The sequence below is a fragment of the Hyperoodon ampullatus genome, assembly GCF_949752795.1.
Source record: "Hyperoodon ampullatus genome assembly, chromosome: 10".
NCBI classification, from domain to species: domain Eukaryota; kingdom Metazoa; phylum Chordata; class Mammalia; order Artiodactyla; family Ziphiidae; genus Hyperoodon; species Hyperoodon ampullatus.
In genome coordinates, this window is record NC_136923.1 from 63,041,080 (window position 1) to 63,068,351 (window position 27,272).

Consider the following 27,272-nt stretch of genomic DNA (forward strand, 5'->3'; position numbering starts at 1 on the left):
GTCATAAAAGCAATCAAGTGATCAGATTAAGTTCTGGTTACAGTATTGAATTTCATATACTAGTTGTGTATCACACTGGATAATTTTATAGAAAATGACTAAGCAGAAATCATCCCAATGAAACATTATTAAAAGAATGAAGAGAACTTTCCTACGTAAAGATTACTGGCCATCATCTTGTCATAATTACACTGCATAATCATCCAACAGCATATGTGATAGGCCTATCTGCAAATGTTTTTCCCATTTCCTTTATCTTCTGAAAATCGAGTACTTAAGAATAAATCATCCATTCCTCCTTCCTTAATGTGCTCCAATGTTTGCAAAGCAGGGAACATATAGTCTTACATATATTCGTATATTGTGTTCAGCACTATTCTAAGTATTCTGGGTGATTAAAACAAACAAACAAACAAAAAAACCTCACATAGGATGTGTTTCTTACCTTTAAAGAATGTGCAAGCCAGGAAAACAGTTCCTACCTAGAGACACCTGCTGAACAATCTGGCCATTGTAAAACTCAGTGCCAAGTGAAAAGCCATACAAAGCCACTGTGGTTCCACAGAAAGGGGTGGGGGAGGGCAGAAAGGGTGTGGAGTCTCTTTCTTAAGATCTGGGCTAGATCAGTGGTTCTCAAAGTGTCATTGCAAGACCAGCAGTATCAGCACCTCTTGGAAGCTTGTTAGAAATGAAGATTCTTGGAATTCACCCCAGAACTACTGAATTAGAAACTCTGAAATGGGATCTGCCATCTGCAGTTTACCAAACACTCCAGGTGATTCTGATGCAGCTAGAGTTGGAGAATCACTGCCGTATATTATAAAGAGTAGATGCTGTTTTATTCATATGATTCTGTATCATTCTGATTATCTGTCCTAACAAGAAGCAGAAAGAATAAGAAGAAATTAAATTCTCAAATAATTGTGGAACTCCATTATTGATATATGTTGCTGATGGTTACTTTTTTTAAAAAAAATCTCCTAATTAGAATAAAATATTAAGACTGGGTTAATGGTCACCAAAGTAAAAGGAGAGATCTTTACCAACCAAAGTAGCCATGTAATCCCAAATTAGTTGTTTCTGCTGTTGGACAAGTCTCCTCCCGCTTTTAATTTATATACAGATGATCTAAACTACAGATTTGCTTAAGTACGACAATCACATATGACAGTACCTGGAGGTGAGGGAAGTTAAGCGACCTAATGACTTACAACTCTGCCATCCGTTCTCAAATCATCAGAATTAGCTTTCACATACATTTCTGGGTCCCACCATCCAGAGTTTCTGACTCAGTAGTTCTGCAGCAAGGCCTGAAAGTTTGCGTTTTGAAGTTCCCAAGTGAGGCGAAGCTGATCTGGCTGGGGTGGGGACCATCCTTGAGAACCACTAACACAGGTGATTCCACCTGCTGTTATCAAATTGGTCCCACTGTTCACCACTTACAAAATCAATACTCATAAAATGTTGGTAGAGAGGAAAGTTGCCTTTAATCAGAATGCCAGCAATCTGGGGAGATGATGGACTCAGTGTCATCCCAAAAACCACCTCCGAAGATTCTGCTCAGCCATGAAAGCTTTTAAAGGGAAACAGGAAGTAATCTCAGTTAATCATTGGGCTAGGGGGTCAGAGTGGTTGCCATTCCCCCCCAACCCGGATGCCAGCTTGAGTGCAGACTTGTCAACTCCTCGTGATCTTTCTTTAGATCCTATCTTGTTCACACAGTTTGCGAGATTACTGAATGGGAAGCTAGGGAAAAATTCTGGTCATCTGGTAATTACTTATTCTTCATTTCTACTTCTTTGATCTACAGAAATAACCAACAAGTTAGGCAAAGTATTATGTGATCAAAATATTTGAAAGGTGTGCTAGGGCCTGAGATGAGTAGAGCACAGGGGTGCCTGGTGTAAGGTTAGTGTCAAGACAAAGGGGTGCCCCCTGCAGAAAGCTCTTTCCTGCAAAGAGATTTTTCCTGCCCAAAGCTGCTTACACTGACTACTGCTGTGAGTGTCGAGTTCAGGATTGTTATTGTATAATTTCCCTCTGGCATTAGGCCCTGCCACAGCCCTTTTCTCTAATCGTTTAGGCTTTTTAACTTGTGGCTTTTGTGAATCTAACATCCATCTCTGTTTCTCTGATATTTTCATAAGATTTTCTGTAGAACCGTTGGGTAAGCAGGACCTCCCTGCCCTCTAGTTTGGTTAATTTACAGGAAAACATTATCCTTTTCCCTTCTATCCTCAACTGTCATCTAGTGTTTGTAAATAAAATTGGAACAGATGAAACATTTGGCTTTAGCTGGTATTTCACTGTGCTAATGAATTGCAAGAATTCATAAAAGTGGGGGAAGCAGTGTTTATATAATGTGATAAGGCTGGATTTTTTTTCCTAAGAGCTGATTGTGTTAGCCAAGTATTATTGGTTCTTCCCTCTGTGGTTCATTTTGTACAATTTGGGGAGTTCATTAGAATATGAAACTATGGAAAATGGTGTTGGCATATACTTCAGCACATGTATTCTGAGACTTTTTCCCCCTTAAACTTATTTTGACTCAGGTATTTGAGTTATTTACAAGAAAAATATTTTCGTTTTTGATTTACTTTCTCTCTTGCTCTCATGTAGGATGAAATGTTCTCTCTGGCACAATGCCAAGTGTGGCACAATTGTTTGCAGAGAACTTTGCTTGTTAAGATGTAATACTTTGCTGAGCAGGCACACAGCATCAAGGCTCTTGATGACTGATAGGTTTCAAAAAGTCTAAATGTTTGAGGGTGTGTGTGTGGTGTGCATCTGTGTCTATTTCAAGGGACTCTCCCCAACCGCTCTTTATTTTCGTCCAGGCATTTTAATACCTGTATTGATCTGTGGATATTATACATTTTAGGGTTAAATTCAACTAATACTTATTGTTTTAGTAGGCATAGTGTCAGATACGTTTTTACATGTTAGCAATTGATTCATTTGGGAAAAACTTATAGCGTTCCAGAAAGTGGGTGTAAAATAAGGTGCATAAATAATTTGAGCAGAGTAATTTAAAGATATATAACTGAAAACTATTATAATTTGAACAGTTACTTAAAATACACATTTTAGATATTTATTTTAAATAGATACTGGATTAAAGTGCTAAATAATTTCAAGTAATAACCTATAAATAGCTGCATTCTTAATGAAAGTTTTCTTTTGATTTTAAAATGCAAGTCTTGAGAGGCAAGGTCACATTATGTCCGACAGGTGAAAAATTTTAAAGTAAAAATACAAATAGATATGAAAAAGACTGATATAAATGTGATATAAGTCACATTTACTTTGAAGAGAAGAATAATCCTATTCTCATAAGAAGTATACAAGTACCCCAGTTATTTTATAACAACTCAATTATCTGCTGTCATGTATAGATTTGATATTTATATAGTCACCTTATGAATTTCAGAATGAGTTATCTGATGTCAGGAAAAGTTGATATCAATAATCCATACAACAAGGACCTACTGTATAGCACAGGGAACTATATTCAATATCTTGTAATAAACTATAATGGAAAAGAACCTGAAAAAAAATATATAAAACTGAATATATATGTATAACTGAATCACTTTGCTGTACACCTGAAACTAACACAACATTGTAAATCAACTATACTTCAATTTTTAAAAAAAGAAAGGAAAGGGAAAAAAAATACAGAAGTAATTTTTGTTTTTGTTTATATTTAACATGCTTTAGTATGTAATGTCACATATTATTACTTTAGTGAGCATATGTACAAACGGAATTCTCTATTTCTTTTTATCATTAAAAGGGAGAAGCAGGACCTCCAGGTGCTCCAGGGCAGGATGGATCACGGGGTGAGCCTGTGAGTACCTTCTCGATTCAGTTCTAAAGAATGACGTCCTTCTCCTGTCATGAAATCCTTTGACTATTTAAGTTCTCCTCCCAGATGCCCTATGCTTGTTCAGTGACTTCCAGACTAGGATTGTAGAAGCTCTTTGTGGAATACTGTAAAATATTAAAATATTCAATCCTCTTTTACAAACTGGGAAGAATTTTGCTAACAAGAAATTTATGTGATGAGTCTAAATCACAAAGTTCTAAAAAAAGACAAGCGTGGTGCTGAGACAAGGAATCATGGCAGTGGGATAGTGGAGGTTATTTAGATACAATCTCTCCTCCTAAACCAGCAGATAGAAAACTGGGAGTTACTAAGTGAGACTTTATCCCCTCTCCCACCCCACCCCATCAGCTCAGAGAAGGCAAGAAAGGATCCCTTATTCCTTTTTCTCTGACTCCTCTGTCTTTCTTGCTGAATGGTGGAGAGGAAGCCAGGTTGCTGTGCCAGGAGATGTACTCTGTTAGGAAAGTAATCAGTAGACTATGTATCTAAAGTTTGCCCATGTTATCCATATATAATTCTTCTGGGCTGTACTCTCTTCCAACTAAGAACATATAGCATTATGTTATTCTGTTATTTTGACAATTAATGAAAACTTCGTTGTTAGTAATATATCTCATGAAGATTGATCTTTACCATTTGTGAAAAAGCTTTGAAAACAGGAAAAAAAAGAAAGTTTATATATTTGGTGATGCAAAGAAATGAAGACTCGTGGGTTGTGTGTGGATGCTGGTGTTAAGTATTTGTAATGAATGTTTTGGCCCCACTAAAAAGGATATGTTTACTTTATTTGTTCTATAATGTGGCAACCAAGAAAATTAGTGGTGCTTAAGTTGGAAGGACGGACACTCTTAGAAAAATGCTTTAAAGCTAATTAAACACAGCTTATAGTAGCCAGATGGTGATTCATTCCTGCATGCAGATTGATAAATATGAACACTAACTCTTAGAATTCAAATTGAGGACAAAGGATGTATTTCATTGGGAAATGATTACATTGCTTTAAAGTACAATTACATGTACATGACTGTGCCTTGGAATTTAAAGGCTGGTGTTGGTCAATCCTAAGAGTAATTTAGTCCTTAGGGTAATTTACATTCTAAGTGACAAATGATACCCAGTTGACTTCAATCCAGGAGATAAACTCAGTTCTAACACTTGCTAGATTTATTAGAATTTGTTTCAACTGTGTATCACTGTGTTTAAGGATTATAATCCTTTAGTCATTCATTCAACAAGCATTTACTGTCTGCTTTGTGCCAGACATTATATTAATTGAGGAGAAAATGAAGATGAATTTGTCAGGGTCCTGCCCTCCGGAGTCAGATGAGCCAATAGATGCAAACATCATATAAATGTTATAGAGGGAGGTGCGGGAGGCTTGCAAAGTTGTAGGAGATGTATATGATGCTAAATGAGTTTTGGTACATCATTGAAAAGGATGCATTCTTCTTGTTTAATAACCATTTATTGAGATATGATTCACATACTACTGTATAAAATTTACCTATTTAAAAAGTATAAGGATACATTCTTAAACAAGATGTTCTCTTAGCCAAATTGTGGAGTATAAATAGGAGTTGTCTTCTTGTTTGTCCCCTAAGGCAGAAACCTGTAACATATTCCAAAATATAGAAATGAAAGAAATCGTGATACTTTGGGAAAACTGAAATTATGTCAAATTGCTTAGGATAGATGGAGGGGATGGGATAGAAATACTAGATGAGGTTGCAGGGGTAGGGAGAGGCCAAATCAAGAAAGGCCTTGTATGTCTGTGCTATTTGGACTTAAATCTGAGAGTAATCGGAGGCATTCAAAGGTTCTAAGTAGGGAAGCAAGGTGTTCAGATTTAGAAAGTTTTAGAGAGGTCACTTGACAGCAGAAAAGAGAATGGGTAAAGGGGGGCAGAGGTAGAGGGCAGAGCCCAGCAGCAGGCCAGCTGAGCCCTGCCACCTCCACCTCCAGCTAAGGCAAGAATATTCAGAATTGGGAGAGGGAGAGTGGGACTGATCTGAAATGAACTAACAAAGCATCAGCAGAGCTCGGGGATTGACTGGATGTGGGTAACATGAAAAAGGATGACTCTCAAAGTCTTGCTGTGTGGATCGAGGCACAGGAAGACCAAGCAATAAACAAGAAATAGAGCAAGAAGAATTAATTTCATCTGGGGAGGTGATCCTATGATATTTTCACATCAGACAATAGGAAAGGCATTCAAATAAGAGGCCTATACTTTGCATCTTTAGAGCAGACATGGAAACATGGGGACTAATATAGTTCCAATAAGAAATAGTGGGTCAGATTCAAAACAGTTTTAGAAGAATTTCTGTGAATACTAGGTGTAATAAGTTGAAAAGTGTTCCCCCCACCAGGATATCAGATCCTAATAACTAAAACTGATAAATGTTATCATATTTGAACAAAGGGTATTTGCAGGTGTGATTAAATTAAGGGTCTTGAGGAGATTATCCTGGCTTGTCTGAAGGGAGGATTATCTAATCAGTTGAAAGTCCTTAAGAGTAGAACTGAGATTTCTCAGAGGAGGCAGTGAAATTGGAGTGATGTGGCTGCAAGTCAAGGAATGCTGGCAGAAGGCAGAAAAGGTAAGGGATGGATTCTCCCCTAGAGCCTCTGGGGGAGTACAGATTTCCATCCTCCAGAACTGTGAGAGAATAACATTCTGTTGTTTTAAGCTAGCAAGTTTCTGGAAACTTTTTACAGCAGCCATGGTAGACGAGTACACTGGGCTTCTCATCTAGTCTAATCTTTAACAATCATTTATGTAATGAATCTATGTAAAAAGCCTGTGAGTCCTACTGATACATATCAAACTCTTTGTAGCACATGTGTTGATCAAAAATATTTGGGCTTAAAGCAAGTAGATAAGCAGGTTTAAATGACAATTTGGTTAAAAATGAGACTACTCAATCACTAATATTTTCTGATTCATCAGTTTGTTAAACTGTCACATGTTTTGCAAAACTTCTTTTGTCCACTTCATATTTTTCTACATCTTTGCATTATTCTATTTAGTAACTTTTAGCCCATATGTCTTCTCTGTACTATTATTCATCATATTGCACAATTGGAACAACTTAAATGTCTGATACGTAATGTGTTATGTATGTAAACCGTCATGTAAAAATATAATACTCTATGAATATGTATGCATAAGGAAGGATCTACATGGCAAACATGTGGTTTAGTCATGTTTTGGTTACTTTGCTTATTTCCAGCCATGTTGCTTTTTGATGTCTGTTATGTTCCAGTTTTTGCTTGTCTGTGCTTTATTTTCTCCTGTGAGCATGTTATTGTTTTTGTAATACATTATTTAAAAATTAAGGCATGGCTTTTGCGTGTTGTGCAGTGTTTCTTTGTTTTTCAAACATATTAAGCTTGTCAGACTGCGTTTCCATTTTTGTGCCAAGGAATGGAGAACCATCAGATTGCTTCAAGGAATGCTCAGTTGTTGGAAATGTGTCTTCCTAACTTGCAAAATCATTCTGATTTTACCTTGTGCAGTTAGGTGGATGGGGAGACAGGGCAGTACAGGAGCAGCAGCACACCAAATTTACTCATAGTTGAAAAACAATAACTGCACACATTCATTTTTGATCAAATCAGCTTATCGACCAAATTATTACATTGAACAGCTACTTGGCTTTGGCCAGTTGTTGTTGACCAAGTTACCTGAACTGTCATCATTTCCCCTGATGTTCATCATAGCTGTTCTATGCTGGTCCCAGCCTGATGACGTCCTGTGTTTAGTGTAGCATTTCTTCTCAGGCATCTGATCCATCAGATCCCTAGTTTTCTGATCACCAGCCTGCCCACTGTGCACAGGGCATGATGACTCATGGTGAAGACTTGTAGGCAGGACTTGGGTTCTACTCTTGGAGCTGAGATCCCTGGAGCCCCATGAAGAGAGAAAGGATGCCACATTTCCTGGACCTACAGAGGTGAGCACATCTTTCTTAGTTAAGGATGCCTTAAGACAAGTAGATCTTTTGTTTAATCACCTTTTCTATGGTGCGATTATGTGATATGCCATGTTATGCATAGAGGTCAAAGGCATAAAATCCTCGGGGGAAGTTAATGTTGACTTGCTGTGGTCGTTTCCCACGTGGAATAATCTACTTTGTTATACTAGCTTTGTGGAGGTGTCTTTATTTACCCACTTCACTGTATTTTTTTATTTCGATTTAGGAGAAAGGTAGGAGGAAAAAGCCCCACTAGTTGAGATGCTGTTCTTATTTGATTTGCAATTGTATGGCAAGCTTTTTAAAGTCGGTACATGTTTGTAAGATTTTTTTTTCCCACTCCTCTTTCATGAACCAGGAGGGGCACATCCTCCGTATGTGTTGAGTGAAAGAACCTTAACCTGATATCTGCCATTAGGAATTTCATATGGCACTTAGTGTGAAGGCAGCCCACATTTAACAACTAAGAAAATTTGGAAAATTCAATTGTATTTATTATTGTAATAATTCTAGTTCCAGGGTTATGTTTTAAAACCTGATTGAGAATAACTCTTAGAATGCATTTTGAGTTAAATAATGTAAATGTCCAGTTTATCTACAGGAGTGACTACATTTGTAAGCAATATCTACAACTTTTTGGTCTCCCAAAGCATGGCATTTGGCATTGTCATGACTGCAAAAATATTATATCTTTTTCTTTAACCTTACTAAGCAACTGTTGGCCCATTATCTGTACAAATTAATCAAGTCCCACTAGGTTTACTTATGGATCTGTTTCTTTTCTACCATGAATGATTTTATTGATATAGTAAAACCAGACCACCATCAAATGACTTTAAAAAGCAACATCATGGATTTTAAATTTAGAAGCTTTGTGCCTATGGTACTGATCATTTTTTTACTGTTGTTCTGAAGAAATCTTTTTAAATGTGATCATTGTAAGACCATTAATAAGCATTAAAAGAATACTTATATGAATCTTCTTTATTCATTTCTTTGTAATTTGAAAGAGGCTTTACTGAACCTTGAAATGACAAGAGGAATTAAATCAATTGAACGTATGAAATAATGCATGATTAATTCTCAGAATGGGTGACATATCCTCCAAGTCAATAGCATGTCATTGCTGTTTCCAGGGCCTCTGTGTTCCCATTGGTGTGGGGATTGATGATGCCCATCTCTGTTTTGAAGAGAGTGGGTGAGAGGAAAATTGCTACAAGATATTGAGTCTAGGTTTCAAGCTTTTAGGACTTTGACTTTAAAATTATGTTCTGTAGTCATATGGGGGCCAGGGGTGGTTTTGCACACTTTCATTAAAAACCTTTGGTATAAGGTCCTTATACAATATTCTTGAATTAGTGCAAATACGTTCTCCATTTTCAAAACATGAAAATACAGAATTAATAAAACAGTGTTGTTCAAGACAAGGCATAATTTATTTTAATACTCGGTTCATGATCCATATAGATGGCTATGTTAGCAGATGAAATGAGAAAGTTTTGCACTCAATCTACTTTCATGAGTGTGGAAATTATGTTTTTTTATATGATTTGATTACTGTACCCTTTGGTAACTAGATTGTTTCATTCTAGAGATCTCTTTCTTGGTTTTTATGTTTAAAAAACATTTTCAAAATGCTTCAGTGTGTACCACACTGAGCACTACACAAATGTTTGATGCCTTTGAAAGTTGACACCAGAAAATCACTGATGTTCTAGGTTTGTTTAAGTGATGTAAAAACACAGATGGGGAATTTCTGGGAAATAGCACTTGAAAATTTTTGCTTATATGAAAATACATTTTTATTTCTGAGAATCAGGGAAGCATCTAATGATTAGGTAACTGATTGCCAATAGTTCTAGATACTTAGATATCTATAAAGTGAATTTTGTAACGTTGAATACTGAACTGAAGTGTTCCATTGTTTGAAGTAGAAATAGTTAAGTCATAGTTAGGTGTGCTACTCGGTTTTAATTTTGTTTCTTTCAAAGATTATGGCTTTGAAATGCTTTTGGCAAAGATACACACTTTGGGGGTTGTAGAAAAAAAAACATGCTATGTTTTAACAAAAGATTATATTAATCATGAGTAGACTAGTATTTATGAATACATTCCACAAGTGCTGTAGTACTCTAATGGTTCACAATGAATTTAATCCAACGGAAATTATCAACACAAGATATTAGAATATAAATTTCTTTTAGTAACTAATTAGAACATAGGCACTAGACTTTTTCATTTCCTTGCAAATGAAGTATAAAGAGTAATTTGATGAACTAAAATTAAAATTAAACCAGGGGAAAGGAGTTGAATGATGATTTATTTGTTCTAAGAACTACAAATAATTTCTTTGTTGTGATATAATTTTATTCCTTTCTGCTGTCTACATAAAAAGAAGGCACTTACTTGGTGGATTTAGGTGAAATGTGAAGAACTTCTGAACAATGTATCTCAAAAATGGATTGAAACCGCCAGTAGAGAGCTTTAAAATTGTTGCAGATTCTTATTGAGATGTGTAGTCAGGTGCTAATATTTGCTGAACAATCACAGAATGTACAACATTGTACCAGGTGGTTTTGGATGGGACATTTATTCTCCAGTTAGGGAAGTAGAAAATTCACTCAAGAAACGTACTGTACAGAGGTGTATATCAAAATCCTACAGTGGATTAAGACTCTTGAAAGCCATTAAAGACAAGTGAAGTTAAGGGCTTCCCTGGTGGCGCAGTGGTTGAGTCCGCATGCCGATGCAGGGGACATGGGTTCGTGTTCTGGTCCGCGAAGATCCCACATGCTGCGGAGCGGCTAGGCCCGTGAGCCATGGCCACTGAGCCTGCGCGTCTGGAGCCTGTGCTCCACAACGGGTAAGGGGAGAGGCCACAAGAGTGAGAGGCCCACGTACCGCAAAAAAAAAAAAAAAAAAAAAAAAAAAAGACAAGTGAAGTTAATCATGAAAGGCAGACTATTAAGATTTTTGATGAAGGTTTAAAGACTGGTAGGAAAATGAACTGTAGTAGTTTTTAACCAGAGGCATATGTAAATTATATGAAAATTCAATTGGTAGAAAATTATAAATCAAACAAGAAACCCCTTGATAACTATCCTAGCTTAACCCTCAAGGCAAATAATTTTCAAGAGAGTCTTAAAAAAAATAGCACTGTGATCCAGAGAACTTTAGCCAGAATCACCAGAGATGGTTATTAAAATTCAGTTTCCTGGGCCGAACCCCATCCTAATGAGTCAGAATCAGGGACTGAATCACAGGAAACTGCATTGTTTTTTGGGTTTTTTTTTTAACATCTTTATTGCACTATAATTGCTTTACAATGGTGTGTTAGTTTCTGCTTTATAACAAAGTGAATCAGTTATAGATATACATATGTTCCCATATCTCTTCCCTCTTGCATCTCCCTCCCTCCCACCCTCCCTATCCCACCCCTCTAGGTGGTCACAAAGCACCGAGCTGATCTCCCTGTGCTATGCGGCTGCTTCCCACTTGCTATCTACTTTACGTTTGGTAGTGTATATATGTCCACACCACTCTCTCACTTTATCACAGCTTACCCTTCCCCCTCCCCATATCCTCAAGTCCATTCTCTAGTAGGTCTATGTCTTTATTCCCGTCTTGCTCCTGGGTTCTTCATGACCATTTTTTCCCCCTTAGATTCCATATATATGTGTTAGCATATGGTATTTATTTTTCTCTTTCTGACTTACTTCACTCTTTATGACAGATTATAGGTCCATCCACCTCACTACAAAAAACTCAATTTCGTTTCTTTTTATGGTTGAGTAATATTCCATTGTATATATGTGCCACATCTTCTTTATCCATTCATCTGTTGATGGACACAGGTGGCTTCCATGTCCTGGCTATTGTAAATAGAGCTGCAATGAACATTTTGGTACATGACTCTTTTTTTTTTTTTACAACTTTATTGGAGTATAATTGCTTCACAATGGTGTGTTAGTTTCTGCTTTATAACAAAGTGAATCAGTTATACATATACATCTGTTCCCATATCCCTTCCCTCTTGCATCTCCCTCCCTCTCACCCTTCCTATCCCACCCCTCCAGGCAGTCACAAAGCACCGATATGATCTCCCTGTGCTATGCGGCTGATTCCAACTAGCTATCTACCTTATGTTTGGTAGTGTATATATGTCCATGCCTCTCTCTCGCTTTGTCACAGCTTACCCTTCCCCCTTCCCATATCCTCAAGTCCATTCTCAAGTAGGTTTGTGTCTTTATTCCTGTTTTACCCTTAGGTTCTTCATGATATATATACTTTTTTCTTAAATTCCATATATATGTGTTAGCATACGGTATTTGTCTTTCTCTTTCTGACTTACTTCACTCTGTATGACAGAATCTAGGTCTATCCACCTCATTACAAATAGCTCAATTTCGTTTTTTTTTATGGCTGAGTAATATTCCATTGTATATATGTGCCACATCTTCTTTACCCATTCATCTGATGATGGACACTTAGGTTGTTTCCATCTCTGGGCTATTGTAAATAGAACTGCCATGAACATTTTAGTACGTGACTCTTTTGGAATTATGGTATTCTCAGGGTATATGCCCAGTAGTGGGATTGCTAGGTCATATGGTAGTTCTATTTTTAGTTTTTTTAAGGAACCTCCATACTGTTCTCCATCATGGCTGTATCAATTCACATTTTCACCAGCAGTGCAAGAGTGTTCCCTTTTCTCCACACCCTCTTCAGCATTTATTGTTTGTAGACTTTTTGTTGATGGCCATTCCGACCGGTGTGAGATGATATCTCATTGTAGTTTTGATTTGTATTTCTCTAATGATTAATGATGTAGGGCATTCTTTCATGTGTTTGTTGGCAATCTGTATATCTTCTTTGGAGAAATGTCTATTTAGGTCTTCTGCCCATTTTTGGATTGGGTTGTTTGTTTTGTTGCTATTGAGCTGCGTGAGCTGCTTATAAATTTTGGAGATTAATCCTTTGTCAGTTGCTTCATTTGCAAATATTTTCTCCCATTCTGAGGGTTGTCTTTTCATCTTGTTTATGGTTTCCTTTGCTGTGCAAAAGCTTTGAAGTTTCATTAGGTCCCATTTGTTTATTTTTGTTTTTATTTCCATTCCTTTAGGAGGTGGGTCAAAAAGGATCTTGCTGTGATTTATATCATAGAGTGTTCTGCCTATGTTTTCCTCTAAGAGTTTGATAGTGTCTGGCCTTACATTTAGGTCTTTAATCCATTTTGAGTTTATTTTTGTGTATGGTGTTATGGAGTGTTATAATTTCATTCTTTTACGTGTAGCTGTCCAGTTATCCCACCATCACTTATTGAAGAGGCTGTCTTTTCTCCAGTGTATATTCTTGCCTCCTTTATCAAAGATAAGGTGACCATATGTGCGTGGGTTTATCTCTGGGCATTCTATCCTGTTCCATTGATCTATATTTCTGTTTTAGTGCCAGTACCATACTGTCTTGATTACTGTAGCTTTGTAGTATAGTCTGAAGTCCAGGAGCCTGATTCCTCCAGCTCCGTTTTTCTTTCTCAAGATTGCTTTGGCTTTTTGGGGTCTTTTGTGTTTCCATACAAATTGTGAAATTTTTTGTTCTAGTTCTCTGAAAAATGCTAGAGGTAGTTTGATAGAGATTGCATTGAATCTGTAGATTGCTTTGGGCAGTAGAGTCATTTTCACAATGTTGATTCTTCCAATCCAAGAACATGGTATCTCTCTTCATCTATTTGTATCATCATTAATTTCTTTCATTAGTGTCTTATAATTTTCTGCATACAGGTCTTTTGTCTCCTTAGGTAGCTCTATTCCTAGATATTTTATTCTTTTTGTTGCAATGGTAAATGGGAGTGTTTCCTTAATTTCACTTTCAGATTTTTCATCATTAGTGTATAGGAATGCTAGAGATTTCTGTGCATTCATTTTTTATCCTACTACTTTATCAAATTCACTGATTAGCTCTAGTAGTTTTCTGGTAGCATCTTTAGGATTCTCTATGTATAGTATCATGTCATCTGCAAACAGTGAGAGCTTTACTTCTTCTTTTCTGATTTGGATTCCTTTTATGTCCTTTTCTTTTCTGATTGTTGTGGCTGAAACTTCCAAAACTATGTTGAATAAGAGTGGTGAGAGTGGGTAACGTTTTCTTGTTCCTATTCTTAGTGGAAATGGTTTCACTTTTTCACCATTGAGGATGATGTTGGCTGTGGGTATGTCATATATGGCCTTTATTATGTTGAGGAAAGTTCCCTCTATGCCTACTTTCTGGAGAGTTTTTATCATAAATGGGTGTTGAATTTTGTCGAAAGCTTTCTCTGCATCTATTGAGATGATCATATGGATTTTCTCCTTCAATTTGTTAAGATGGTGTATCACAGTGATTGATTTGTGTATACTGAATAATCCTTGCATTCCTGGGATAATATACACCCACTTGGTCATGGTGTATGATCCTTTTAATGTGCTATTGGATTCTGTTTGCTAGTATTTTGTTGAGGATTTTTGCATGTATGTTCATGAGTGGTATTGGCCTGTAGTTTTCTTTCTTTGTGACATCTTTGTCTGGTTTTAGTATCAGGGTGATGGTGGTCTCATAGAATGAGTTTGGGAGTGTTCCTCCCTCTGCTATATTTTGGAAGATTTTGAGAAGGATAGGTCTTAGCTCTTCTCTAAATGTTTCATAGAATTCACCTGTGAATCCATCTGGTCCTGGGCTTTTGTTTGTTGGAAGATTTTTAATCACAGTTTCAATTTCAGTGCTTCTGATTGGACTGTTCATATTTTCTATTTCTTCGTGGTTCAGCCTCGGAAGGTTGTGCATTTATAAGAATTTGTCCATTTCTTCCAGGTTGTCCATTTTATTGGCATAGAGTTGCTTGTAGTAATCTCTCATGATCTTTTGTATTTCTGCAGTGTCAGTTGTTACTTCTCCTTTTTCATTTCTAATTCTATTGCTTTGAGTCTTCTCCCTTTTTCTCTTGATGAGTCTGACTAATGGTTTATCAATTTTGTTTATCTTCTGAAAGAACCAGATTTTAGTTTTATTGATCTTTGCTATCATTTCCTTCATTTCTTTTTCATTTATTTCTGATCTGATCTTTATGATTTCTTTCCTTCTGCTAACTTTGGGGTTTTTTTGTTCTTTCTGTAATTGCTTTAGGTGTAAGGTTTGGTTGTTTATTTGAGATGTTTCTTGTTTCTTAAGGTAGGACTGTATTGCTATAAACTTCTTTCTTAGAACTGCTTTTGCTGCATCCTATAGGTTTAGGGTTGTCATGTGTTCATTGTCATTTGTTCGTAGGTTTTTTTTTTTTTTAAGAAGATGTTGGGGGTAGGAGTTTGTTAAGTAATTAATTTATTTTTGCTGTTTGGGTCTTCGTTTCTGTGTGAGTGCTTTCTCTAGTTGTGGCAAGCAGGGGCCATTCTTCATCACGGTGCACGGGCCTCTCACTATCGCGGCTTCTCTTGTTGCAGAGCACAGGCTCTAGACATGCAGGCTTAGTAGTTGTGGCTCACGGGCCCAGCTGCTCCGTGGCATGTGGGATCCTCCCAGACAAAGGCTCGAACCCATGTCCCCTACATTAGCAGGCAGATTCTCAACCACTGTGCCACCAGGGAAACCCTGTTTCTAGGTATTTTTTGAATTCCTCTTTGATTTCTTCAGTGATCTCTTGGTTATTAAGTAGTGTATTGTTTAGCCTCCTTGTGTTTGTATTTTTTGCAGATTTTTTCCTGTAATTGATATCTAGTGTCATAGCGTTGTGGTCAGAAAAGATACTTGATATGATTTCAGTTTTCTTAGATATACCAAGGCTTGATTTGTGACCCAAGATATGATCTATCCTGGAGAATGTTCCATGTGCACTTGAGAAGAATGTGTATTCTGTTGTTTTTGGATGGAATGTCCTATAAATATCAATTAAGTTCATCTTGCTTAATGTATCATTTAAAGCTTGTGTTTCCTTATTTATTTTCATTTTGGATGACGTGTCCATTGGTGAAAGTGGGGTGTTAAAGTCCCCTACTATGATCGCGTTACTGTCGAATTCCCCTTTTATGGCTGTTAGTATTTGCCTTATGTATTGTGGTGTTCCTATGTTGGGTGCATAAATATTTACAATTGTTATATCTTCTTCTTGTATTGATCCCTTGATCATTTTGTAGTGTCCTTCTTTGTGTCTTGTAATAGTCTTTATTTTAAAGTCTATTTTGTTTGATATGAGAATTGCTACTCCAGCTTTCTTTTGGTTTCCATTTGCATGGAATATCTTTTTCAATCCCCTCACTTTCAGTCTGTATGTGTCCCTAGGTCTGAAGTGGGTCTCTTGTAGGCAGCATATATATGGGTCTTGTTTTTGTATCCATTCAGCCACTTGATGTCTTTTGGTTGGAGCATTTAATCCATTTACATTTAAGGTAATTAGTGAGATGTATGTTCCTATTACCATTTTCTCAATTGTTTTGGGTTTGTTATTGTAGGTCTTTTCCTTCTCTTGTGTTTCCTGCCTAGAGACGTTCTTTTAGAATTTGTTGTAAAGCTGGTTTGGTGTTGCTGAATTCTCTTAGCTTTTGCTTGTCTGTAAAGATTTTAATTTCTCCATGAAATCTGAATGAGATCCTTGCTGGTTAGAGTAATCTTGGTTGTAGGTTTTTCTCCTTTGTCACTTTAAATATGTCCTGCCACTGCCTTCTAGCTTGCAGAATTTCTGCTGGAATATCAGCTCTTAACCTTATGGAGATTCCCTTGTGTGTTATTTGTTGTTTTTCCCTTGCTGCTTTTAATATTTTTTTCTTTGTATTTAATTTTTGATAGGTTGATTAATATATGTCTTGGCATGTTTTTCCTTGGATTTATCCTGTATGGGACTCTTTGTGCTTCCTGGACTTGACTATTTCCTTTCCCATATTAGGGAAATTTTCAACTATAATCTCTTCAAATATTTTCTCAGTCCCTTTCTTTTTCTCTTCTTCTTCTGGGACCCACGTAATTCAAATGTTGGTGCGTTTAATGTTGTCCCAGACGTCTCTGAGTCTGTCCTCAGTTCTTTTCATTCTTTTTTCCTTTATTCTGCTCTGCAGTAGTTATTTCCACTATTTTATCTTTCAGGTCACTTATTCGTTCTTCTGCCTCAGTTATTCTGCTATTGATCCCTTCTAGAGAATTTTAAATTTTATTTATTGTGTTTTTCATCACTGTTTGCTCTTTAGTTCTTCTATGTCCTTGTTAAACTTTTCTTGTATTTATTTTATTTCCAAGATTTTGGATCCTCTTTACTATCATTATTCTGAATTCTTTTTCAGGTAGACTGCCTATTTCCTCTTCATTTGTTAGGTCTGGTGGGTTTTTGCCTTGCTCTTTCATCTGCTGTGTGTTTCTCTGTCTTCTCATTTTGCTTAACTTTCTGTGTTTGGGGTCTCATTTTCTCAGGCTGCTGGCTCGTATTTCCCATTGTTTTTGGTGTCTGTCCCCAGTGGCTAAGGTTTGTTCAGTGGGTTGTGTAAGCTTCCTGGTGGAGGGGGCTAGTGCCTGTCTTCTGGTGGATGAGGCTGGAACTTGTCTTTCTGGTGGGAAGGTCCACATCTGGTGGTGTGTTTTGGGGTGTCTCTGGCCTTTTTATGATTTTAGGCAGCCTCTCTGCTAATGGATGGGGTTGTGTTCCTATCTTGCTAGTTGTTTGGCATAGGGTGTCTAGCACTGTAGCTTGCTGGTCCTTGAGTGAAGCTGGGTCTTGGTGTTGAGATGGAGATCTCTGGGAGATTTTTGACGTTTGATATTACATGGAGCTGGGAGGTCTCTTGTGGACCAGTGTACGAACTTGGCTCTCCCACCTCAGAGGCACAGCCCTGATGCCTGGCTGGAGCACCAAGATCCTTTCATCCACATGGTTCAGATTAAAGGGAGGAAAAAGAAAGAAAGAAAGAAAGAAAATGATAAATAAAATAAATAAAGTAAAATAACATAAAATAAAATTATTAAAATAAAAATAATTATTAAGAAAAAAATTTTAAAAAGTAATTAAAAAAAAAAACACAGACAGAACCCTAGGACAAATGTTAAAAGCAAAGCTATAAAGACAAAATCACACACAGAAGCATACACATACACACTCACAAAAAGAGAAAAGGGGGGGAAAATATATATATATATATATATATATATATATATATATATATATATATATATATATATATATATATATATATATATATATTTGCTCCCAAAGTCCACCTCCTCAATTTGGGATGATTCATTTTCTATTCAGGTATTCCACAGATGCAGGGTACATCAAGTTGATTGTGGAGATTTAATCCTCTGCTCCTGAGGCTGCTGGGAGAGATTTCCCTTTCTCTTCTTTGTTTGCACAGCTCCCGGGGTTCAGCTTTGGATTTGGACCCGCCTCTGCGTGTAGGTCGCCTGCGGGCGTCTGTTCTCAGCTCAGACAGGACTGGGTTAAAGGAGCAGCTGATTCAGTGGCTCCGCCTCACTCCGGATGGGGGAATGGAGGGGTAAGCCTGCAGTGGCAGAGGCCAGCATGACATTGCACCAGCCTGAGGCGCACCGCGCATTCTCCCGGGGAAGTTGTCCCTGGATCACTGGACCCTGGCAGTGGCGGGCTGCACAGCCTCCCATGAGGGCAGGTGTGGATAATGAGCTGTGCTTGCACACAGGCTTCTTGGTGCCTGCAGCAGCAGCAGCCATAGCATCCCATGCCCATCTCTGGGATCCGAGCTGATAGCCGCAGCTGGCACCCGTCTCTGGAGCTCCGTTAAGCGGCACTCTGAAACCCCTCTCCTCGCACACCAGGAAACCAAGAGGCAAGAAAAAATCTCTTGCCTCTTTGGCAGGTCCAGACTTTTTCCTGGACTCCCTCCTGTCTAGCCGTGGTGCACTAATCCCTTCAGGCTGTGTTCACGCCGCCAGTCCTCTCCCTGCATCCGACTGAAGCCCGAGCCTCAGCTCCCAGCCCCGCCCATCCCGGTGGCTGAGCAGACAAGCCTCTCGTGCTGGTGAGTGCCTGTCGGCACCGATCCTCTGTGTGGGAATCTCTCAGCTTCGCCCTCCGCAGCCCTGTGGCTGCACTCTCCTCCGTGGCTCCGAAGCTTCCCCCCTCCGCCACCCGCAGTCTCCGCCCATGAAGGGGCTTCCTAGTGTGTGGAAGCCTTTCCTCCTTCACAGCTCCCTCCCACCGGTGTGAGTCCCGTCCCTATTCTTTTGTCTCTGTTTTTTCTTTTTCTTTTTGCCCTACCCAGGTATGTGGGGAGTTTCTTGTCTTTTGGGAGGTCTGGGGTCTTCTGCCAGCGTTCAGTAGGTGTTCTATAGGAGCAGTTCCACGTGTAGATGTATTTCTGATGTATTTGTGGAGGGGAAGGTGATCTCTGCGTCTTACTCTTCCGCCATCTTGAAGCTCCTTCTCGGAAACTGCATTGTTAATGGCTTCCCTGTGTGGGTCTGATGTAAAGTTTAATAACTAGTGAAATAGAGGTTATGTTACAGAATGATCAAAAAAGAGGAATATGAAGGTAGTAGAAAGACAAAAGTCACCTACTCGAGTAGGTTAATTAATGTCACTAAATTTAATTTTAGTGACATTGGTAGAGGAAAATGGAATTATGACATCTTATTATCATTTTAGGCCATATGTGCTTTAATATCTTTCTCTGGCTAAATAAACTTTAATATTGCCATAAAGAGACTATGAAATTATATTTCCAAATAGATTCAGTTCTCTTGGTATGTTTAAAGTACCTTATTAATTTTTGACAAAAGCACAATTCTGTCTTGTACAATAAAGATGCATCTATATACAATTGAACAAGACTAAATTTGTTTATATGATGATAGATAAAGATAGGAATTCGGTCATTTAAATTTGTTTTATTATATCTTCAATTTTACATGAATTTTTAGGCTATCAATTTTCCTGGAAATTTACTTTAAAGGTTATGTAGTATTTAAAGATATAACAATCTTTAGATCTGATGTATTAACACTTTTATTTGGGAAAGTTAACCACTCTTACTGTAGGGAAATAGATACATGCTCCCTGGTAAGGCTAATCTTGTCAAATGCCACATTCCTAGCCTTTTTTTTTTTTTAAATGAAAGAAATTGCTTCTTAAACACAGTGTTGTCCTTTCCTAAGAAATATTGATGCCTTTGTCTAACAGTGTATCCTTAGCAATGTGTGAAAAATTGTCCATGGAAATAACCTCCCGAGGCATGAAAACTAAGCAAATGTGTTACTAGTCTCTGAGGTCACAAGTGTGAGTCATGTTAAGAGGCTTCCAGCATTGATCTTCCAGCTTGCTTCTTACTTGTTGTTTTAGATTTTTTGTTATTTTTCTTTTAAGCAAATGATAGCCACAACCATGAAAAAACTTGAAAGACTGATGTTTAACAATAGTTTCTTGGATGACTTAAGTGTGAAGAAAAAAGATCTTAGAATTTTTTCTGAGAATTTTTTGAAAGATAAAAATTTTACAGGCTAACTATTATTTATTGTACATTTTAATTATATTTTATAGTTATATTTATTCTTTTTATTTATTATTTATTATACATTCTTATTTATTTAACTGCTATTAAATGGACAAAAAATAAAGAAGTTTGAAAATCTGCCTTCATTTACCCAAATCCTATTCCCATAACCAAAGACAATAACTGTTACTCATTCAAAGAAATTCTTTCTAAACTTTTTCTTTGCATATGCAATGAAAGAAGATTAGAAGTAAATTTGAAAATATTTTTAAAAAATACATAAACAAAGCACACGTTTTTAAATTTATTTTTATTTATTTATTTATTTATTTTGCTGTACGCGGGCCTCTCACTGTTGTGGCCTCTCCCATTGCGGAGCACAGGCTCCGGACACGCAGGCTCAGTGGCCATGGCTCACGGGCCCAGCCGCTCCGCGGCATGTGGGATCTTCCCGGACCGGGGCACGAACCGTGTCCTCTAGCATCGGCAGGCGGACTCTCAACCACTGCACCACCAGGGAAGCCCAAGAAAGCACACGTTTTTAAAATAAAAAATTGTGTCCATTGAAACTTTAACTTCACAATATTATGGACATTCTACCCTATCTGGTTATAAAAGAGAACATAAAATCAGTCTCATCTCATTTTGTTTAAGCATGGATGCATTTCATTCAACTTCTATTGATGTCACATATTTTTTCCTTGCCTGAGGCCACAGTCAGCCCCCAAATTTTTCTTCTTTTAGGGTTAGGGTTAAGGTTTTATTGCATAAATAGTTTATGCAATATTTTGGGGAAGGAAGTATTCCTGTAAGTCGAATTTATGACTTCAAAATATAGCCTATGCTTTATTCCTGATTTTAAGCAGGAATGTCTAGTGTTTCATCAAGTATGATGTTTACAATTGGTTTCTGATTGATTCAGATTCAGGTTTACAAAGTTCTAATGTTAGATTAGTAAGAGTTTTCACTAAATAATGCATGATAAATTTTGCAAAATGCATTTTTAGTATCTTTTGAGAAGATTGTGTATTGTTCTTCCTCTAAATTATTAATATAGTAACTTGCATGAACATAACATATTAATTGGATATATTTCTTGATGTTCAACACTCATTGCATCCTGAATCAAGCCCTATTTAATCATGCTTTACTTTTGTTCATGTGCTGCTATATTTGATTTACTCACATTATAGTAAATCTATTTGCATTTGTATTAACAAATTAGTTTAGCTTGTAGATTTCTTTTTTAGGTATTATTCTTGACTGGTTTTGTTATTAGGGTTAAGATGGCCTCATAATTTGGATTTCAGTGAGCTCCATCTTTTTTAATGCCCTGGGTAAGTTTAAATAACATGGAAACTATCTGGTCCTAGGATATCAATCTGATATTGATACATTATTTCTGTGGTAGGGAAAATAATGACTCCCCCTCCCCCCAAAAAATATCCATATCATAATCCCTGGAACCCTGGAGCATGTGAATATGTTACCCTCTATGGTAAATGAACATTGCAGATATAATTAAGGTTAATGACTTTGAGAGGAGGATATTATCTTGGATTACCTATGGGCCCAAACTATTCATGACTAATTAAACGTGGAAGAAGCTGAATGAGGAATTGGTCGAAAACATTCAACTTGAGAAGGACTTGACCGGCCATTGCTGGTGTTGAAGATGGAGGAAGGGGCCATGAACCAAGGAATGTGGATGCCTCCAGAAGCTGGGAATGGCACTCTGCTTCCAGCCTTCAAGAAAACGGAGACTTTGGTCCCTTCAACTGCAAGGAATTAAATTCTGCCAGTAACCTGAATGGACAGGAAATAGATTCTTCCCTAGAGATTTCAGAAAGTTGTGCAGCCTTGCCAACTCCTTGAATTTAGCTCCGTGCTGGACTTGTGACCTACAGAACTGTAAGATAATAAATGTGTGTTGTGGTAACTTGTCATGGGTTAATAGAAAAGTAATAAGAGTTCCTTAAATTTTTTTCCTTTAGTGAATCTATCATCTCATTATTTTTCAATAGGAAAAATGGTGATATGTATTACATAAACATAAAAAGATTCACAATGGACTGAGTTACACAATGAAAAATACAGTGATTTAGATGTAACAGTATAGATAGACAAAATATTTCAAAAATATGAGGTTATAGAAGATAGCAAATTAGTTACAATTTTCAAATAATTGGTTATTTACTTTTTACCATATAAATTAACTAAGGTTAAAAATTCATCTGTTTGTTTTCTTCATCAAACTAGCTTCACCTTTGATTTGGTGTTTTAAAATATTTTTGTTTGGTGACTTCTATCATATGTGAAATTGCAAAAAACTTAAAACAATTTGCAGATTTCTCTGAAAAATGGTGTACAACTTCTACTTAGTCACTGAGTCAGCTAGAAAGGTCTTTGAAACATCCATTTTCAGTTTTCTCCTTAAGGAGAAATTCACCATGATTTGTTTTGAGTAATACAGTAACATTCCATGGACCCCAAAGTATAGTCTGCACTTTTCAGGTTTTCAGAGGGTCAAAGCTCACTTTAGAACAACTCTGGTATGATTTTGGAGGTTTTTTTCAAGTGGAATTGTTTTTCAGTTTTACATACATCTACATGCATATGTTCCTTTAACTCACTAAAGTACTTTACGTGCTTGATCTCGGTTGACCGATGTAAAGGGGTAAGTTACTTTCCCAGATTTGGGGGTTCAGAGCAGTTATGTGACTTTCCCACTATGTGGCAGTGCAGATTCTGTCCCTGGCACTCTCAGTCCTCTTCCCCGCATCCTCTGGGTTTTCAGATATGTTATTTTAATTTGCTAAACATTTTTCTTTTTTGTCTTGTGTTGAAAAATGATATTTTTACAACAGCAAAATTGTTTAGAATATCTTCTTGGCTTTAAAAAAATAGGAGATTGGGATTAACATGTACACACTACTATAAATAAAATAGATAACTAACAAGGACCTACTGTATAGCACAGGGAACTCTACTCAATATGCTGTAATAACGTGTATGGGAAAATAATCTGAAAAAGAATATATATATATATATATATATATATATATATATATACACACACACACACACACACATATGTGTATCTTCACTTTGCTGTACACGTGAAATTAACACAGCATTGTAAATGAACTACATTCCAATAAAAATTTAAAAAGAAAAAAAATGTCGAGATGACTTCAAGTGAAAAAGAGAAATGCAAGTAACATGAAGCAACTTTGCATGGGCTACCAGGTAGTCTTCCTTCCTATGATAGCCCTGGTCTCATTCTGTAACTTACTATGTCAAACTGGTGACATTTCTGTTGTCTATAAACTCAAGTAGATCAAAAATATTTACCAAAGCATTTTCTGTTAAAATTATTTATCTTTGGGTAATTTGGTCCCAGCCCCATGTGAGTCCTGGTCTGTAGGCTGGGGAGAATAAATTCACCCATTATTACTTAGGTTACTTTTTTCTCCTTAAAGATGAAAGGGAGTAGTAAAACTGTATTAAAGTATTAAAGGGAGTAGTAAAGCTGGTAATTTCCTTATTAAGGGTTTAGTGCAAGAACTTGTATATTGGTTTCTTTTTGGTCTGGCAGCTATGATTTTGAATTACTTCTCTTTAGAGTTATCTTACCACAAAATAATCTTTTGTACATCATTCATGATGATCTGTCAGTTAGTGTGGAATTTTAAAAAATTGGAAAACATTGTGGACTTACATGTTTGAAGCTTTTAGCCATATTTCTTTCTGAAAAAATAGTAATGAAATATACTTATGATGTTTAAAAAGCAAAAGTTATTATAGTATTTTTTCCCTTTTAAAAAATGTAGTATAGTTGACATGGAATATTACATTTGTTTCAGGTATACAATATCACTATACTATATTACTATTAGACATTTATGTACATTATGAGTTGATAACCACAATAAGTCTAATAACCATTCATCACCATGCCAAGTTATTACAACATTATTGACTATATTCCCTGTGCTGTACAATACATCCCCACATCCCTGTGGTTTATTTATTTTATAACTCAAAGTTTGGGACCCTTAATCCCCTTCACCTATTTTACTCAGCACCCCACCTCTCCCCTCTGCTGACCACCACTTTGTTCTTTGTATCTATGAGACTTTTAATGTTTTGTTTAGTTTGTTCATTTGTTTTGTTTTAAGATTCCTTGTATAAGTGAAATCATATGATATTTGTCTTTCTCTGTCTGACTTATTTCACTTTAGCATAATACTCTCCAGGTCCATCCATATTGTTGCAAATGGCAAGATTCCATTCTTTGCTTGTAGCTGAGTAATATTCCATTGTGTACACATACCACAACTTCTTTATCCATTCATCTATTTATGGGCACTTAGGTTGCTTCCACATCTTGGCTGTTGTAAATAATGCTGCTGTGAACATAGGGATGCATATATCTTTCTAAATTAGTGTTTTTGTTTTCTTTGGATAAATACCCAGAAGTGGAAGTGCTGTATCATATCGTAATCTATTTTTAATTTTTTGAGGAACCTCCATACTCTTCTCCATGGTGGGTGCACCAATTTACGTTCCCACCAACAGTGCACAAGGGTTCCCTTTTCTCCACATCCTTACAAACAGTTGTTATTTTTTGTCTTTTTGTTATAGCCATTCTGACAGGTGTGAAGTGGTATCTCATTATGATTTTGATTTGCATTTCCCTGATGTTTAGAGATGTTGAGCATGTTTTTATGTGTCTGTTGGTCTTTCTTGGAAAAATGTCTATTCAGGTCCTCTTCCAATTTTTTTTAATGCATTATTTTACTTTTTTGGTGTTGAGTTGTATGAGTCCTTCGTATATTTTGGATATTAACCCCTTATCACATATATAATTTGCAAATATCTTCTCCCATTCAGTAGGTGACATTGTCATTTTGTTGATGGTTTCCTTCTGTGCAAAAGCTTTTCAGTTTGATATAGTCCCATTTGTTTATTTTTGCTTTTGTTGCCCTTACTTGAGGAGACAGGTCCAAAAAAATATTGCCAGGACCAGTGTCAAAGAGCTTACTGCCTTTGTTTTCTTCTAGGAGTTTATGGTTTCAGGTCTTACATTTAAGTCTTTAATCCATTTCAAATTCACGGTGTAAGAAAGTGGTCCACTTTGATTATTTTTCATGTAGCTGTACAGTTTTCCCAATATCAATTATTGAAGAGGCTTTCTTTCCCCCACTATATTCTTGACTCCTTAGTTGTAAATTAATTGACCATGTAAGTGTAGGTTTCTTTCTGGGCTCTTTTGTGCCAGTACCACAATGTTATGATTACCACAGCTTTCCAGTACAGTTTGAAATCAGGGAGCATGATACCTCCAGCTTTGTTCTTCTTTCTTAAGATTGCTTCAGCTATTCGGGGTCTTTTGTGGTTCCATGTAAATTTTAGGTTTATTTGTTCAAGTTCTGTGAGAGAGGCCTTTTGATATTTTCTTAGAGATTGCATTGAATCTGTAGATTTCTTTGGATAGTATGGACATTTTAACAATGTTAATTCTTCCAACCATGAGCATGGTATATCTTTCCACTTATTTGTATCATCTTCAATTTCTTTCCCTAATGCCTTACAGTTTTCAGAGTACAGATCTTTCACTTCCTTGGTTAAAATTATTCCTAGGTATTTTATTCTTTTTGATGCAATTGTAAATGAGATTGTTTTCTTAATTTCTGTTTCTGCTAGTTCTTTATTAGTATAAAGAAATTCAACAGATTTCTGTACAGTTGACCCTTAAATGATGAGGGAATTAGGAGCACCAACACTCCTCTCAGTCAAAAATCTGCATATAACTTTTAGTTGGCCCTCTATATACTCAGTTCCTTCGTATCCATATCCGAGTTCCACATCCTTGGATTTGGCCAACTGCAAATCATGTAGTATTTACTACTGAAAAAAATCTTCATATAAGTGTACCTGTGCAGTTCAATCCAGTGTTCCTCAAGGTAACCGTATAGAAATTTTGTATCCTGCAACTTTACTGAATTCATTGATGAGTTCTAATTGTTTTTCAGTGGAGATTTAGGGTTTTCCATATATAGTATGTCATCTGCAAATAGTGACAGTTTTACTTCTCTTCCAATTTGTATACTTTTTTCTCTTTTTCTTATCTAATTGAACTTCCAGTACTATATTGAAAAAAAGTGGAGATACTGGGTATCCTTGTCTTATTCCTCATCTTACAGGAAAAGCTTTAAGCTTTTCACTTTGAGTATGATGTTAGCTGTGGGTTTGTCATATATGGCCTTTCTTACGTTAAGATATGTTCCCTCTATAACCACTTTGTAGAGATAGGAACATTTGTTCATTTACATTTAAAGTAATTATTGATAGGTATACTTATTGCCATCTGGTTAATTGTTTTCTGGTTGCTTTTATAGTTCCTCTCTGTTTCTTCCTCTCTTGTCTCTTCCCTTTTGATTTGATGGCTTTCTTTAGTGTTATGTTTGCATTTCTCTTTATTTTCTGTGTATCTCTTACAGGTTTTTGGTTTGTATTTACCATGAAGTTCATATATAACAACCTATGTATATAGCAGTCTATTTTAAGTTGATGGCTGCTTAAGTTGGAGCACATTAAAAAAGCACTACATTTTTACTCCCCCAACCATGTTTTATGTTTTTGATGTCATATTTTACATCTTTTTATTTTGTGTATCACTTAACTATTTTAGATATTATGATTTCACTGCTTTTGTCTTTAAAATTCATACTAGCTTTATAGTCGGTTGATCTACTACATTTACTATGTTTGCCTTTAACAGTGAGATTTTTTTTCTTTCATAATTTTCTTGTTTCTAGTGATGACCTTTTTTTTTCTATTTAAAGAAGTCCCTTTAGCATTTCTTGTAAGGTTGATTTAGTGGTGATGAACTCCGTTAGCTTTCACTTATCTGGAAACTCTTTA

General features: G+C 36.5%; 1 protein-coding gene across 2 annotated transcripts in view; it reads left to right on the forward strand.

The window, feature by feature from the left end:
- The window catches only part of COL21A1 (collagen type XXI alpha 1 chain), a gene marked incomplete at both ends in the record, with an annotated part of 126,279 nt that overhangs the window by 73,583 nt on the left and 25,424 nt on the right, over nt 1–27,272 (forward strand). For both annotated transcript variants that reach the window (XM_079712152.1, XM_079712151.1), the window contains one exon: nt 3,797–3,850. In XM_079712152.1, coding sequence (XP_079568278.1) covers nt 3,797–3,850 — 54 coding nt within the window. The remainder of the gene's footprint in view (nt 1–3,796; nt 3,851–27,272) is intronic.